The sequence below is a fragment of the Felis catus genome, chromosome C1 (assembly GCF_018350175.1).
Source record: "Felis catus isolate Fca126 chromosome C1, F.catus_Fca126_mat1.0, whole genome shotgun sequence".
NCBI lineage: Eukaryota > Metazoa > Chordata > Mammalia > Carnivora > Felidae > Felis > Felis catus.
This window is the reverse complement of record NC_058375.1, coordinates 210,677,561-210,694,842: the sequence shown is the minus strand read 5'-3', so window position 1 is coordinate 210,694,842 and position 17,282 is coordinate 210,677,561. Positions and strand designations below refer to the sequence as shown.

The window sequence follows — 17,282 nt, the reverse complement described above, 5'->3', positions numbered from 1 at the left end:
AAAAACAGACCTAATTGCATAAGCACATAGATCAATTCCATTTCTGAGCCTCCTGGACCCCGTGGAGAATGGTTGGATTTTTCATTTTGCAATCACCTGTTCTAGAATTACTCTAATTATAATATTCAACCAAAAAGACTGAAAAATATATACTACTTTCAGAAATACAATACGGATGTCAGTGTACATGTATTTCTCTGTGTGTGCACACACTTACCCCTCACACACACATATATCCACGTTCAAGAATTCCAAAATGACAAAATTAACTCTGATCCTAGAAAGCACATGATTTAAATGATCCTTTCTGTAAGACAAACATTTGGACATAAAATATTTCCCGCAAACATTTCAGATTCCACTGTGATATAAATTTATTTAGCTTCCTCCCGCCCACTAACTCTTGTTTCCATTCAAAGAACTTTCTGTTGAAAATTACTATAAATGAACATATTGTTCCTTTTAAAAAAACAAAAATCCTGATGCACAACGTATGTTTGCAATTTACTAGTAACCTGCGCACAAGCAATTGAAACTTTTATTCCTCTTCTAATGAACAACAATATGAATAGTGAAAATGTGTAGTGGCGAATAGGGACATGGTCTGTAACGCTAGAAGAGAACAAAATTAACAGGTCTCACTGGGACACCATCCAATGATTTGAGCCTCCTTATCACTGTTTTCCTCACATGCTGGCCTTTTAGAGATAATTAGTGCACTTCCAATGGTTTGCTTCATATCTCACTGTGTCTGCCTCTTCAGATGAGCCATACACATTATAAATTCTAACTGTAGATAATGGCTAGAGCATCACCAAGGCAGAAAAAGACACCGGCCTGAGAAACGGGGACTCAGTTTAATCAAGAAGGGTGCCCAAGACGGTCTTAACATCCCCCTCAGCTTGACCAGACTTCAGACAGGCTTCTTCCTGATAGGCACTGACTGCCCTTTTCTTAGAACATTCACTTTAGAAAACTCGTTATGAATTATTTCTCTGTCCCTTTGAGATGGAAATCATTTTGAAAAGTCTCATGCCTGTTTTACAACCCAGGAGTGTCCTTTTCAAAGACCGGGGGACCATCTCTGAAATAAGATCATCAAACAGGATAGTGTCCCTTTCTCGGTGGAAGGATGGGAGCCTAACGTTAGCAGGATCCTTCCTCCGATTTGCAAAACTACCTCTTACCGTGCAGATACAAGTACACTTACTTTTCCTTTGGATAAAGCCAGTTAGCAAGCACAGATGGCCTGCGGGCCTCTGACCCCAGCTCTTAAAAACTCTATTGCCTCTTGTTTCAGTGCAGTTGGGGTCCAACTCAGTTCTGGCCCATCTTTTCCTATTTTAAGAGCTCTGAAGAAAGTCTTCCTTAACCTGGTTAACTTTGCCCAGTGCAATTTTTGCTTTGACAGGAGAGAGCAAAAATATGTGATACAGCTGGTCTATTTTCCCCTAAGCCAGACTTTCTCCTAGGTACCCTGTGTTCCCAAATATCACTTGAATTTTTTTTCAAGCAATCCGTCAATCTCAGCCCAGAAGATAGACCAAGTATTTTAAATGTCCCCCACTCTTTATAACAAGGAAGATTAGTAGAAGAAGAAAGGTCAGAAGCAATGGGGTTTTTTTTATTTTGTCTTTCAATAAATGCATTTTTTTTCTCTCTACTTTCAGTGTCCTTGGCTGCCAGATATCTGCTTGGTCCAGTGTGCGAGAGGGAACAGGGCAAACAGTACCAACTGCATCATCTTTGAAATCAACAAATTTTTGATCGGTCTGGAACTGGTGCAGGAACGGCAGCTCCAGCTGGAAACAAACATCCTGAAGGTGGAAGATGACACAAACTGTTCCCTGTCTTCAATTGAAGAAGACTTTCTCACCGCATCGGAGCACCTGGAGGAGGAAACTGAGGGGGAAGAATACAGGAATGGTGAGAAGTTCCCGAGAAAACACATGCGCATCCTGAAATTAGTCACCCTGGGAAAATGAGCGCCATTCCAGGAGAGTTTCAGGCCACATCAGTTTGGCTGACACATCGCCATCATCACTTACTGAGTTTATGGAGGGAAGGAGAGGATAAGGGAACACTAGTGAGGATGCTGACTAATGCACTCAGATCTAATGGTTGGGTGACTCCGTCTTCCTGAAGATGCCTTGGGGATGCTGAGGACATCCTCCCACCCGCCAGGAGACAAAGACTATCACAGGGAGGAAAGTTATCTGCCCGAAGACTTCCATAAAGCTACCTATTAAAGTTGAGCCCACTTAAACTGGCCTGAATCCTAGCACCGCCTCTTTGAGGCTGTGAAGCCTGAGCTGATTACCTAGTCCTTTGGAGTCCCGGTTTCTTTATCCATTACTTGGGAGGACAATAGTGCCTCTAACACTGTTATAGTTACTCTATGTAGCTACATATATTTATGATACTTGCCTGTAATTATGGGAAGGACAGAAGGAAGTAACCCGGGAGAGTACTTAGTTTTGATTGACTGATCAATACAGTCCAGTCAACAAGGTGTTCCTCTTCCCCACCCTTAGACACCGAAGAAGGGATATCCCAGATGCTGTTGACACTCTCTGGGACAAGTCCTACCCAAACTTGAGAGCGGATGTTTGCAACAAGGCTTGCTATGGAGGTTGCTGTAGACATCCTTCCTCCTCCTTCTGTATGCACTGGGAAGCTCTAAAATGCAACTGTTTGGGGTCCTTTTCCAGTGGAGAAAGGTGACCAGCACTTGTCTCCCCACTGCCTTCTTCTCCCACTCTAGCGCTTACATTCATATCCCACGTTGAGAGCCGTTTTGTCGAGCGGGGTTCCATACCTAAACTCAGAAACCTTTGCAGATGCATTTGTCTTGAAGGAACACTCTAAATGTTGTTTTTGGGGGGCGGAAGGCAAGGGGGAAACTGATGCTTTAAGGCATTTTTAGAAAGTGGTTGTTATTTTGAACTCATGAGATCCTGCCATCCAAAAAGTAATAATGGGCCCTCGTTTTGTCTTCACCAGGTTATGAAAATATAAATGCCTCCGCTCATGTTTTGGAAAGTAAAAAACCAAAGGAAGTCACTCAGGAGGAATGGAATGACAAGAAAAAGTTGCTTTATCCTTCGGAAGACAAATGCATTAGCAGATCTCATACCACATTGATTAAAGCAGAAGGATCTCTGGAAAAAGTAGAAGGCACCATTTTACAGAGCCCCGATTCATCAGCCGAGCCATCAGAGTGGACAGGCAAAGCTGTGCAGAATGAGAAGGCAGCCAGAAATTACTATTACTCAGAAAGTTACAAAGGGCATGTGGAAAAGTCACAGGCACCATATATTCCAGGGGATGTTCATTTCCCTGGGATGGTTAAGAAAGGTGGGCCTTCCGTGCACGGTACCCTCACTGAGCATGGCAGCAGCTTAGACCCAGGGGACCCTGAAGACGGCACAAACTCTCTTCCTCCCCACCAAGATGGAGAAGTCACCGCTGGGGAGTATGCCACAAATTTAGCAGAATCCGTGCTACAGGATGCGTTTATTCGGTTATCTCAGTCGCAGCCTACGCCACCCCAGGAGTCTGCAGTCGGTGTTTCTGTAGGAAGCACTCTGCTACCCAGTGGCTGTTCCACAAAAGGTATGGTGGTCCCGCGGTCATGGAATGAGCTCCCCAAAATCGTCATCGTTCAGAGTCCAGATGGCAGCGATGCTGCCCCTGAGGCAGGCATCTCCTCGTGGCCTGAGATGGAAGTCTCTGTTGAAACCTCAGGGGTCCTCTCTGGAGAGAACTCCGGCAGACACCCTCAGAGCGCTCTGGAAGTTGCGTTAGCTTGCGCGGCCACTGTGATTGGAACTATTTCCAGTCCACAGGCCACAGAGAGACTTAAAATGGAGCAAGAATCTTTGGTTTCACCCCGTCCACTGGGAGGCAGTGACCACCTGCAAAGTCAAATATCCCAAGTCCTCAAGGAACCTTCTGTCAGCGAATACTCCTTTCCATCTGCCTTGTGTGGCATGACCCAGGTGGCAAGCGCCATTGCTGTTTGTGGCCTCGGCGAATCGGAAGAGGCGAAGGCTCCGAGTGGCCTCTCGTGTGCGGCTGAGGCTCATGCAGCAGTCCCCCCACTCTGCGGTTTGGCGACAGGGAGCAGCATGGAGCTGGGAAGCGAGGCCATCGCACAGGTATTACTCCAGGAGGCTGCGCTGGTTTTAACAAGGCCCGACCCCCACAGCAGCATTGGAGACCTCATGGAATCAGTGAGCAGGAGGATCCTAGAAACGGCTTCAAAACCTCAGACCCTGTACTCAGAAAACGTCCTCAGGAATGAGCTGGCACAGACCCTCTCCAATGTTATTCTGGAGCATTCCATTGATGAAGCTCTCCAGAGAAACAGAACAATTGATCCCAATGTTAGCAGACATTCATCTGAGACTCTTGAGACCTTGATGGAAAGTACAAACCAACTGCTCTTCAGTGTGATATGCTTCACATTCAAGAAAATGAGGCATTTTGTACAGCTTGGTGAATGGCCCACTGTCCTTGCTAATGAGACCATCAGATGGAGGGAAACGGACTTAGGCTGCCAGCCACCTGATCAGGCTGCTAGTCTAGCGTGGACAAGAGCCACCGAACATTCCAGCGGCCAGCCACTTGGTGGCAATCCGCAGAGTACCAGTCTCGTTACCAATGATCTTCTAGATGACATTTATCTGAAGCAAGATAGGAGGGGCCCAGCAAAGCCAGGCCTCTTCAAGAATCCCACGCTGCAGTCTGAATTGCCCTGTAGTCCCAGGGGGCCAGATTGTTCACCTGCTAAAACACCCCTCAAGGAAATAGATCTAAAAGGAACAGTGGGAGAAGATCCAGACAAGCCTCATCAGACACCCAGTTACAATGAGAATGAGTTCAGAGCCTCTTCAGAGAGAGAGAGGACGCTGACAGTGGGCAAGTACAGCAGAGGTTCCCAGGATGCCAAGGACAGTGTCAGTATAAACGCCCAGGAGAAGTATAATCATACCTCACGTCTGAACAGTGAAATTCAAGTTAACCTGTCTTTGTTAGGGAATGACTTCCCCCTTCCTGCTCAATCCACGGTACAGGCAAAACATGCAGACCTATACTGCATTACAGACTTTGCGGAAGAATTAGCAGAGATGATTGTCTCCATGGCAACCGAAATCGCAGCAATTTGCCTTGACAACTCCAATGGAAAACAACCCTGGTTTTGTGCATGGAAAAGAGGGAATGAGTTTCTGGTTACCCCGAACGTATCCTGCCGATCCTTGAAGAGGAAGAAGGAAAGCCAGACCAGCGGGGCCACAGTGAGGAAGCACAAACCACCACGGCTCAGCGAGATCAAGAGGAAAACGGATGAGCACCCGGAGCTTAAAGAGAAGCTGATGAACAGGGTGGTGGACGAGTCCGTGAACCTTGAGGACATCCCGGATTCGGTCAGTGTTTTTGCAGACGAAGTGGCAGCCAAGATCATGAACCTAACAGAGTTCTCCGTGGTGGACGGCGTCTGGCAAGCCCAGAGCTATCCCCGGAACCGGTTACTCAGTGGAGACAGGTGGAACCGGCTGCAGGCTTCCAGCTGTGAAAGCATTCCAGAGGAGGACTCCAATTCCAGGGCCTACGTAAATAGCCTGGGTTTCATGAGTACCCTAAGTCAGCCAGTTAGCAGGGCCAGCTCTGTCTCCAAGCAGTCCAGCTGCGAGAGCATCACTGAGGAGTTTTCCAGGTTCATGGTGAACCAGATGGAAAATGAAGGAAGAGGGTTTGAGTTATTGCTGGATTACTATGCAGGCAAGAATGCCAGCAGCATCCTGAACTCAGCCGTGCAACAGGCGTGCCGTAAAAATGAGCACCTCGGCGTGAGGCCAAGCTGTCCCTCTAAGCAGTCCAGCACCGAGAGCATAACAGAGGAATTCTACAGGTACATGCTGAGGGACATCGAAAGAGAAAACAAGGACAGCACGTCCTCCAGACGAAGCAGCCAGGATTGGACCGTTGGCCTACTGTCACCTTCTCTGCGATCCCCCTTGTGTTACAGACAGTCATCCATGCCAGATAGCAGACCCCTGGGTGCCAGGCTAACGGTGAACGCGCCCATCAAAGCCAGCTCCTTAGATGGTTTTACTCAAAACAGCCAGCAAGATTTCCTAAGTGTACATCCGGTCAGTAGCACTTCCTCATCCGGTCTCTGCAAATCGGACTCTTGCTTGTATCGGAGAGGTGGAACCGACCAGATCACCAACATGTTAATTCACGAGACGTGGGCAAACTCCATCAAGGCCCTCATGCGAAAGAACAAAATTATAGCGGATGATGCTGAGGCAGCTGAGCCTGTTCCTGGTGGCTCTCCCAGGCAAACGGAGAGATGTGCAAACAGATCATCTTCGAGCAGGGCGCAAAGCGGGCCCGCTCTTCTGGCGCAGGAGTCCATCGATAACCCGAGGAAAGACTCCATTACCGAAAGCAAGCATCCCCCAGTGTCAGCTCGGAGCAAAGCTTTTCCTCTTACAAACCACAACGGTTTAGATTCTAAAAAGGAAACGTCTTCATGCCATGGGTCTGTCCCTGTAAGCCACACCAGGCGGTCCCTGTGCGCCAGGGATGTACCTTTAATTCAAATTGAAACAGATCAGAGAGAAGAGTGTGTTGGAGAACCTGAACACTTCTCTTCCAAAAGCAGCCCCCTAGAGGAAGCAGAGGAGCATTTGAAAGATGGAAAAGTCCCCCATGTGGCGAGGGATGGAGACACTGCCGAGAGTGCCTGCCAAAACCCCAGGTGAGTGAATGACCTCTTAGACTAGATAGGGTGCACGGGACTGGACTTTGCATCTCCCGTAGTATTTAGTCTAAATAGGAGGGACTTTATTGATGCAGGAACTGAATTCTGAGACAACAAGTGACCTCTCTGGGTTAATATGCACTTATAATAGAAATTTGGAAGTAATTTAAAAAAAAATTTTTTTTAATGTTTGTTTAGTTTTGAGAGAGAGAGAGAGAGAGGGACTCTGAGTGGGTGAGGAGCAGAGAGAGAGGGAGACACAGAATCGGAAGCAGGCTTCAGGCTCCGAGCTGTCAGCACAGAGCCTGACACGGGGCTTAAACTGACCAGCTGTCAGATCGTGACCTGAGCCGAAGTCGGACGCTTAACCGACTGAGCCACGCAGGTGACCTGGAAGTAATTTTTTTAAAACTTCAAAAACAAATTGAATTCATCTATATAATAGGAGAATGAATGTTTCGTTTTCCACATTAAAATTAATCTCCCATACTGTTACCTTTTAAAATTCAGTCATAAAAATTTTCAAACAAAAAAGAAAGTTATGTCAACTTATCCACTTGAAAAAAGTTAAATTTAAATACGTTTTAATATTAGAATCTGACATTAAACATTTTGGTATCATTTTTCTCTACCGTCTCTCCTTTCAAGTTTCTCTATTTTGTTTTGTTCTAAAGATCTTTGCAAGGACATCTTGTCCCACAAATACTGGACCTTTAGATGCATGGTATAATCATGGCAGTTTAAGTGCAAGGCAACATTGGAGTTTTGTTATTTCAGTAGTTCTTTTCTAGAAGATTGTAATGTAAGTGGCAATGCATTTTGAATTTGAGACAAAGGAATTCTTCCTTTCCAAGTGCTTAAGGAAGAGTCAATCCTCTTACAATTCCCAGTTTTTGTAGAAAATTCACAACTATTCTTGAATATGGGACTATTGTATCATTTAAACAAATTATTATTGAAGTTTAGTTGACCTACAATATTATATTAATTTCAGGTGTGCAACACAGTTCAGCTACACGTTACTCAGTGTTCGCCACAAGCGTGGTCACCCTCTGTCACCATACGTCACAATTACACTATTACTGACAATAATCCCTATGCTGTAGTTTTCATCTCCATGACTTATGCATTTAATACCGTTGCTTCATTTTAAAATGTTTTTTTGTCTCTAAAGTTAAATAAGACAGAAAAAAAAAAACAAATTAAGCTGAGTAGCCTTGGAAAACGGAAGTTAGAGAAATAGCCTACGTCTTTTCAGAGACCTATGCCTGTTGTACAAAGAGCCTGGTATTTTAAAATGTTTAGGTGCAATAAACAAGTTGAACACAGCTTTCATCAGATTTCAGCTGCTCTGGGAAATCTCTAATACTTTCCCCCCACCAGGGAAGCAGAAGGGATCCGTCCTCAGGTGCCGGGACTCCCTATGATTATGGCATCATTACAAGGTGTAGGTGATGGTGGTCAAGGTGCACCTATTTCCTTCTTAGCCTCTTAGTGCTGAGAACTTAACTTTCTGATTGAATAAAATCCTAGGAGAATTCAAGAGAAGGAAAGCATGAAAACCCACAAGCAAAAGAGTGTAGGTTAAGCGAAATGAAATACAGACCAAGCGGACCAAAACAAGTTCATATATATCAGTAATTCTCCAGCTCTAGACAATACTTACCAAAGTCTTATAGGAGTACCCTACCTCACTTTAGATCAAAGAATTGAAGAAACAAAAGGGCCAATGTGTAATTCTTTAGAATTCCCTTAAGGTGAGATATACGAACATGGAAAAGTCTTATTTTAGATTCCACATATCTGACTTTGAATCTTCTTCGCCATCGTCATAAACCAGCTGCGATTTTTAGCTGAAGAAAGTTACCTAGTGAGGAAACATTTGTGAGCTAGTAGTTCAACAAGATGCATGGTTTCAGGCTCAAACCAAATAGTGATTGTCAATGAAGTTAAGTAACATTCATTATACATTGTTGAGTGAAAGGTCACTAACCTTATGCGTAAAAGAGGTACAACCTGGGGACTTTCAAACTATTTGGGAAATATGTATGAATAAGGCCTCCAACTGATTTAGGTTTGGATTCCATATAATGACTCAAGCACATATTCTCTCAACTCATGGTATGGATTTCTGATTTGGTTTTCCAAGAACAAAAGAAACGAAAATGTAGAGCCATCATCCTTAGAAAGTCAAGAGCTGAATCTGCTTCCAAAACATAAGGACGTCGAATATATTTTTCTTTGTGAAGCAATATGAAGAATGTTATAGAACATGAACTCTACTGACTAACCTGGTAACAGTGTCACTTTGAGCAAGTTCCCTAATCTCTCTACGGCAGTTTAGGTGAGTAAGCTATAGGAATAAAGCTCTTAACTCAGTGCCTAACCCATTAGAAGTACTCAATAAACGTTCCCTTTATGGTTGTTGCTGTTCAGGGTTAGGGTGTATGATTGCCTTTATTTCAAGAGAATTTTTTTTCCCACGAGAAACCTGTTGTGAACAGTGTGAACTTTTTGTTAAAGCAGAATTACTATGATTTACAAGGGGGGAAAATCGTTCTATTTGGATCACATGTTCTAAGCTCAGGGTTATTATTAGGGGATTTGATATGTCAAAATAGAGAACTGAACTCCCTGTGAAAGAGTTCCTACCTACACACAGAGGGAAGGACGTGACACAACACTTGATTCTGTCTGGTCATGGCGAGTTGTCATGTCCTAAAAATGTTTTTAGGCTACTTTCTGAAGGACATTTTCATAACTCTGCTAAAAATGTTACAAAGGCTCTGGGGCACCTGGGTGGCGCAGTCGGTTAAGCGTCCGACTTCAGCCAGGTCACGATCTCGCGGTCCGTGAGTTCGAGCCCCGCGTCAGGCTCTGGGCTGATGGCTCGGAGCCTGGAGCCTGTTTCCGATTCTGTGTCTCCTTCTCTCTCTGCCCCTCCCCGTTCATGCTCTGTTTCTCTCTGTCCCAAAAATAAATAAACGTTGAAAAAAAAAATTTATAAAATGTTACAAAGGCTCAACACACTGAAATGAAATTCACTTTCTTACTTTTTTATTTGAAAAAACAGAGTAACAGTTTCGGAATTCATTATGGAAGCCATGTCCAAATGAAAATACTTGTTGGGTTTGAAGCTGCCACATTTGTCCAGATACCTGAATAGTCCCACAGTCATAAATAAAGTAAATAATTTAGGACAGCCCGATTCTTGATTTCTGGGAAAATGGTATTGTACTGGTGGGCAGCGATGTCTTCTTAATTCAGCTGCCCCTTCTGAGGTTATTGAAGAGCAATGATCTAACTTTTGGATAATTTGGGATCACAAGGCAGAAACACCAAGCTAAGAATCCCGAGCCTTCACATGTTGCCTTCGTTGGCATAATCTGATGTTTTCAGGAATATGTTTTGTGTTGTGCTTTTATTTACATAGGCTTCAAGAAAACAGTTATTCATCCACCAAGCATGTACATGCACATTCTGTGGCACACGCTGCCCTTGGGGCAAAACACACAGTAGAAAGTAGAGATTTAGTACCTGCTGTCATGGGTCCTACACACCAGTGGGAGAGACAGAAAACATGCATGGAAAGAACCCTTTGGCAAAAGATCATTATGGCGTGTTATGAGAGAAAAATAAAGAGAGTAATGTGACAGAGAGCAACTGGTTGGGTGAAGTGGTTACTTAAGATAGAATGTGGGCATTTGGATGAGACCTAGGGGAAGACGGAGCCAACCATGCGAAGAATTGAAGGGGAAGATGTGCGTTTGCATTTGAAGCAGCACTGGTGTTCTAGCTAGTCTAAAAAAAATCCTCCCACAGACCACCTTAAAGTCCTAGATTAAATATGATAAATATCCTTTTGAATACAGGGCTGACCTTAACAGTGTTACCAATAATGATGACAATCTCAGAGGCAGAAAATGAAAGGATTTGGAAACAAAAGTCATAGACTAAAGTTAGGTCTGTGCTTGCTCTTACTAGTCTCCCTAATCTACCAGTTCATTTCCTAAAAGCTAGAGAAAACCAGGAAATGATACTGTGGGTCCATGAATGATGAAGACTTAGAAATGACACCAACCTCCATATCCTGAAGGGTTATGTCCTCAGAAAAAAAAAGTACTAACTTAGGAAAAAAGTTCACTCACCAGAAAAGGAGTAAAGAAGAAGATGTATCTTTTAGGGTTAGGGCTCTAGGTAGAAAGGGAAAAATCCCCTAAGTATGTATAACCACAGCTTCCCTAATGCATATTTGAGGTTATAACTTATACTATCTCTGGTTCAGAAAACCCTAAGTTGCAAATGGCAAGATTTCATTCTTTTTCACTGCAGAGTAATACTCCATATATATATATATACCACATCTTCTTTCTCCATTCATCCATCGATGGACATTTGGGCTCTTTCCATACTTTGACTATTGTTGATAGTGCTGCTATAAACATGGGGGTGCATGTGTCCCTTCAAAACAGCACACCTGTATCCCTTGGATAAATGCCTAGTAGTGCAATTGCTGGGTCGTAGGGTAGTTGTATTTTTAGTTTTTTGAGGAACCTCCATACTGTTTTCCAGAGTGGCTGCACCAGTTTGCATTCCCACCAATAATGCAAAAGAGATCCTCTTTCTCTGCATCCTCCCAAACATAAGGGAAAGGAAACACAAATAATATAAAAACAGGGAGGGGGACAAAACAGAAGAGACTCATAAATATGGAGAACAAACTGAGGATTACAGGAGGGGTTGTGGGAGGGGGGATGGGATAAATGGGTAAGGGGCACTAAGGAATCTATTCCTGAAATCATTGTTGCACTATATGCTAACTAATTTGGATGTAAATTTAAAAAAATAAAAAATAAAATTTAAATAAATAAATATTATATAGCAAACTTCTAGAAATAAAGAAAGAAGAAAGAAAGAAAGAAAGAAAGAAAGAAAGAAAGAAAGAAAGAGAAAGAAAGAAAAGAAAACCCTAAGTTGGTAAATTACCTTAAAGCAATCTCAGGTTAATAACATGATGAGACCTTGGTGGAAGAAACAATAAATCTCTGGGTATTTTAGCCCAAGTCTCAAAGGACTTCACTAGATAAAGCCCCATTAAATAAGCATTCAAAAACTCAGATTACAAGATACACAAGGAATCAAAGCACCGTAAACAAGACCTAGTACAAACATCAAATAGTAGCATTAACCCTAATAAGGACTTCAGATATTAGAATTATTAGATACAGACTATAAAATAAATATACCTTAAATATTTAAAGAGGTATATAAACCAAGAGCAAGCATAAACTACATTTAAAATAGATGAAGTAGACTTGAAAATTAGTCAAATACTAAAGGAAGACAAATATAATTACTGAAATTATAGCCTTTGTTATGAAAAACAATTACTTAAAAAATAAGGTCATTGGAATAAAGACTTCAATGGCATACTTGCAGAGAGAACTACAGTAAAAGGTAAGTGTGAAACAACTTTCGTTTCCACCCATAATGAAGTAACTAAAGCTAAATTTACCCTGCTTCTGTAAACAACTAGAAAAATGAGCAAAATATATGAAACAACTGTTGCTAGACATTGTACAATCAACAGCACTTTGAAAGTAGGGAAGGAAACATCGTGACCCCAGTAATTGCCCCAAATTTCTGCCTAGATTCCCTTTTTAGGCAACAGCGCAAAGAGGACAGCCTGAACAGAGCTCAGAAGGCACTCTCAGTTAAGGAGTCAGAGATTAGAGAATGCCACACAGAGAAAGAACTCCAGAAGTCTGTAGAGGGATCCCCTTGAGCCTGTTGCTGAATGGTAAACCCTGCATGTATATGTGAAACCCATGAAGCCAAAGACCTGTGAGCTGAAGAATCCCACAAGTTCACATGGGACTTGGAGAAGTTTATTTCCAACCAGCGGAGTAGAGAAGCCGTGTTAAACACATTCAGCATTTAGCAGAGACCCCCAAAAGTATCACGCTGTAGAATTAAGGCTAACTTACCCCTAAAAAATAAAAGCTAATCTAAACTTGTTCTAATAAAACTTGTAACTCAACATTGAAAAGATCAAACTGAACTAAAACTAATTTAACCTAGAATGGGTCTAATGCCCTTCAGAGAAATATAACAAAATCCAGCACTCAACAGCATAAATTTACAACATAATATCCAATTTTAAAAAATGTTTCACATACAAAGAAGCAGAAATATGTCACCCATAACCCATAGGATAATCAGTCAACATAAATATATCCAGGAACTACAGAGGTAACAGGATTAACAGACAAGGACTTTAAATAGCTATTACAAACATGTTCCAATATTTAAAGGTACACGTGAATCTATAATTGGGTGGAAATTATAAATTCACAAATCAAGAAGTACAGTGAATCTTAAGCAGGATAAACAAAAACCCACATCAAGCACATCATGACCAAATTATTAGAAACCAACGACAAAGAAATAGTCCTAAAAGTAGCTCAGAGGGAAAAACAACTTACATACTGAGGAACACAAAAATTGCAGGTTTCTCATCAGAAAAAAGGAAATCTAAAAGATGAAGAATGACATCTTTCCTGTGCAGAAGAAAAAAAAAACTGCCACCTTAGTGTTCTTCACCTCACAAAAAATAAAGGCTATCCATGGATAAGAAGACTCAATATTGTCAAGATATCAGTTCTTCCTAACTTGATTTATAAATTTAATGTAACCCCATTCAGAATCCCAGCTCATCATTTTGTGGATATCAACAAAATGATTCCAAAGTACATACAGACAGGCAAAATACCCAGAACAGTCAAGACAATATTTAAGAAGAAGAACAAAGCCAGGCTGCCATCACCTGGCTTCAAGACTTACTATGAAGCTGCGGTTATCAACACAGCGTAACATTGGCAAGAGAATAAACAAATGGATCAATGGAACAGAATAGAAATGCCAGAAATAGATACACACAAATATAGTTAACTGATTTTTGGTAAAGGATCAAAGGCAAAACAGTGGGGAAAGTGGAGTCTTTTCAACTCAATACTCACCTGCCAAAAAAGAGTCTAGAAACAAAACTTACACCCTTCACAAAAATTAACCCAAAATGGACCATGGATCTAAATGTAAAATTTAATAAAACTATGAAACTCTGAGACGATGACATAGGAGAACATTTAGGTGGCTTTGGGTTTGGCAACAACTTTTTGGATAGAATATCAAAGACATGATTCATGAAAAAACTAAGTGATAAACTGGACTTCATTAAAATTAAAAACTTTGGCTGTGTGAAAGGTGCTTGTCAAGAGGACCAGAAGACAAGCTGAACACTGCGATAAAATATTCCCAAAGACATACCTGATAAAGGACTGTTATCCAAAATATATAAAACTCAATAATAAGAAAGCAAACGACTCGATTTTGAAAGTGGCCAAAAGACTCCAACAGACGCCTTATCTAAGAAGACATACAGAAGGCAAATAAGCATGTGAAAAGATGCTTAATATCATATGTTATTAGGCAAATGTCAAATGAAAACAACCAATGTGTTGTTTGTGTCTCAAGCAACACAAAATGCTGAGAAAGATGTAGAACAACAAGACTTCGTATTTATTTCTGGTAGGAATGCAAAAATGGCACAACGACTTTCAAAGACACTTTGGGAGCTTCTTACAAAAATGAGTATACACTTACCATATGATCCCACAGTCATGCCCCTTGGTATTCACCAAAAGGAGTTGAAAATTTATGTCTACACAAACACCCGCACATAAGATTTTACAGCAGCTTTACTTATAATTGACAAAACTTGGAAACAACCAAGATTTCCTTTAGCAGGTTAATGGATCAATAAGTTCTGGTACATCCAGACAATGGAAGGTTTATTCAGCACAAAAAATAAATGAGCTATGAAGCCATGAGAAAACATGGAGGAAACTTAAATGCATATTAAGTGAAAGAAGACAATCTAAAAGGCTACATACTGTATGATCCCAACCCTCGGACATTCTGGGAAAAGGCAGTAAAAAGCTCAGTCGTTGCCAGATGTTAGGAGGGAAGAAGGGATGACAAGATGGAATCCAGAAGGTTTTTAGAATAAAACCATTCTGTGTGATACTATAACAGTGGATACATGTCATTATACATTTGTCCAAACCCATAAAGTGTACAACACGGAAGTGAACCCATGTAAGCTATGGATTTGGGGTGATAATGATGCGTCAATATAGGGTCATTGATTGTAACAAATGTATCATTCTGGTGCAAGATGTGGATAGTGGAGAAGGCTGTGGTGTGCAGCTGGGCACATGGGAACTCTCTGTTCTCTCCACTTAGTTTTACTGTGAACCCAAAGCTTCTCTGAAAAAATAAAGCCTTTTTTTTTAGAATGAGGGCTAAAGAGTAACTTTTTATGCAAGCAAAATCTTAGAGAACATGTGCTAGGAGATCTATACAAAAGGAAATGCTAATGGAAGTCATTAGGCTAAAGAAAAACGATACTGATGGAAACTTGGACTACACAACAATGAAGTAGGTAGGTAAATATAAAACACCTTTTCTACTTTAAAGTTTCTTTAAAATATAATTGCTTACAATGAAAAAAAATATTTTATGACACGTAGAACTAAAATATACGTCGGTTATGACACAAAGGGTGGGAGGGGGAAATGGAAATATACTTTCCTAAGAATCTTCCGTTCTGTGTGACTTTGTGTAACGTAATCTGAAGTTGGACTGTGATAAATTGGATGGATACTGTAAACCTTGGAATAACTACTAAAAACATAAAACAAAGAGCTATGTTAATAACCCAATAGTGGAGATAAAATGGAATGCTAAAAAGTGTTCAGTTAATCCCAGAGAAATGCAGGAGAAGAGGAGAACAGAAACAAAGTACAGATGAGAGTAATAGAAAACAATGATCAAGATGATATATTTAAACCTAGTCAGGGGCACCTGGGTGGCTCGGTCGGTTGAGTGTCCGACTTTGGCTCAGGTCATGGTCTCGCAGTTTGTGAGTTCAAGCCCCGTGTCGGGCTCTGTGCTGACAGCTCAGAGCCTGGAGCCTGCTTCAGATTCTCTGTCTCCCTCTCTCTCTGTCTCTCCCCCCACTCACACTCTACTTCTCTCTGTCTCTCAAAAATGAATAAATGTTAAAAAAAAATAAAATAAACCCAGTCATATTGATAATTGCATTAATTCTCAATGGTCTAAATACTTCCATTAAAAAGACATTTCCTCAGACTGAATATAAAAGTGAAACCCTACTATAACTGTCTGTAAGAAATGTATTTCAAACATAAAGACATAAATAGGTAATAAGTAAAAGAATGGGAAAAGAAATATAAGAAATATGAAGTAGGCATATTAATAGCAGACTGGGTAGACTTCAGGACAAGAAATTTTATCAGGGATAAAGAGGGATATTTTATAATGATAGAGAGCCCAATCCATCAAGAAGATGGTAATTATAAATATGTAATCACCTAAATAACAAAAATTCAAACTACATGAAACAAAATCTGATAGAGCTGGAGGGTGAAATAGACAAATCTACAATCAGGATTGGAAATCTCACACCCTTCTCTCAGGAACTGATACAATAGTAGACATAAAATCGATAACGATATACAAGATTTGAACAACCTTCTCTATCAAGTTGACCTAATTAACACTAATTAAACGCTCCAACAACAGCAGAATACACTTTTTGTTTTTTAATTTACATCCAAATGAGTTAGCATGTAGTGCAATAATGATTTCAGGAGTAGATTCCTTAATGCCCCTTACCCATTTATCCCATCCCCCCTCCCACAACTCCTCCAGGAACCTTCTGTTTGTTCTCCATATTTAAGAGTCTCTTCCGTTTTGTCCCCCTCCCTGTTTTTATATTATTTTTTCTTCCCTTCCCTTATGTTCATCTGTTCTGAGAATACACTTTTTTTTTTCCAAGTGTACTTGAAACATTAACCTGAGTGGACCACAAAGCCATAAAATAACTCCTAGGGACACCTGAGTGGCTCTGTCGGTTAGGTGTCCGACTTCGACTCAGGTCATGATCTCATAGTTCATGAGTTCAAGCCTCATATCAGGGACTGTGCTGACAGCTCAGAGCCTGGAACCTGCTTCAGATTCTCTGTCTCCCTCTCTCTCTGATCTTCCACCGCTCGTGCTTTGTCTCTCTCTGTCTCTCAAAAATAAATAAATGTTAAAAAAAAATTTTAAAGTCTTAATAAATTTTTTTAGAATGGAAGAACTACATAGACTTTTCTGCAGTCAGCATACTGTTTTGAATATTACAGGGTATGTTCTGTGATCACAGTGAAATTAAATAAAATCAATAACAAAAAAATAAATCTAGGAAATCCCCCCCAAATATTTGGAAATTATCAACACAGTTCTAAATTATCCATTGGTTTAAAGATTGGTGACTAAGGACATTTTTATGCTTTAAAGTTAAAATGAAATATTTAAAATGTAGATGCCTAATTGTCATGATTTCCCCCTTCAATGAACTTTTTATAACTAAACAATGACATGA

At 41.1% G+C, this 17,282-nt stretch overlaps 1 protein-coding gene across 3 annotated transcripts in view; it reads left to right on the top strand.

Annotated features, from left to right (window-relative positions):
- SPHKAP (SPHK1 interactor, AKAP domain containing) overlaps positions 1 to 17,282 on the top strand; it is a 160,829-nt gene that overhangs the window by 126,320 nt on the left and 17,227 nt on the right. For all 3 annotated transcript variants that reach the window (XM_019838800.3, XM_019838801.3, XM_023259769.2), the window contains exons 6-7: positions 1,671 to 1,926; positions 3,004 to 6,769. In XM_019838800.3, coding sequence (XP_019694359.3) covers positions 1,671 to 1,926; positions 3,004 to 6,769 — 4,022 coding nt within the window. The remainder of the gene's footprint in view (positions 1 to 1,670; positions 1,927 to 3,003; positions 6,770 to 17,282) is intronic.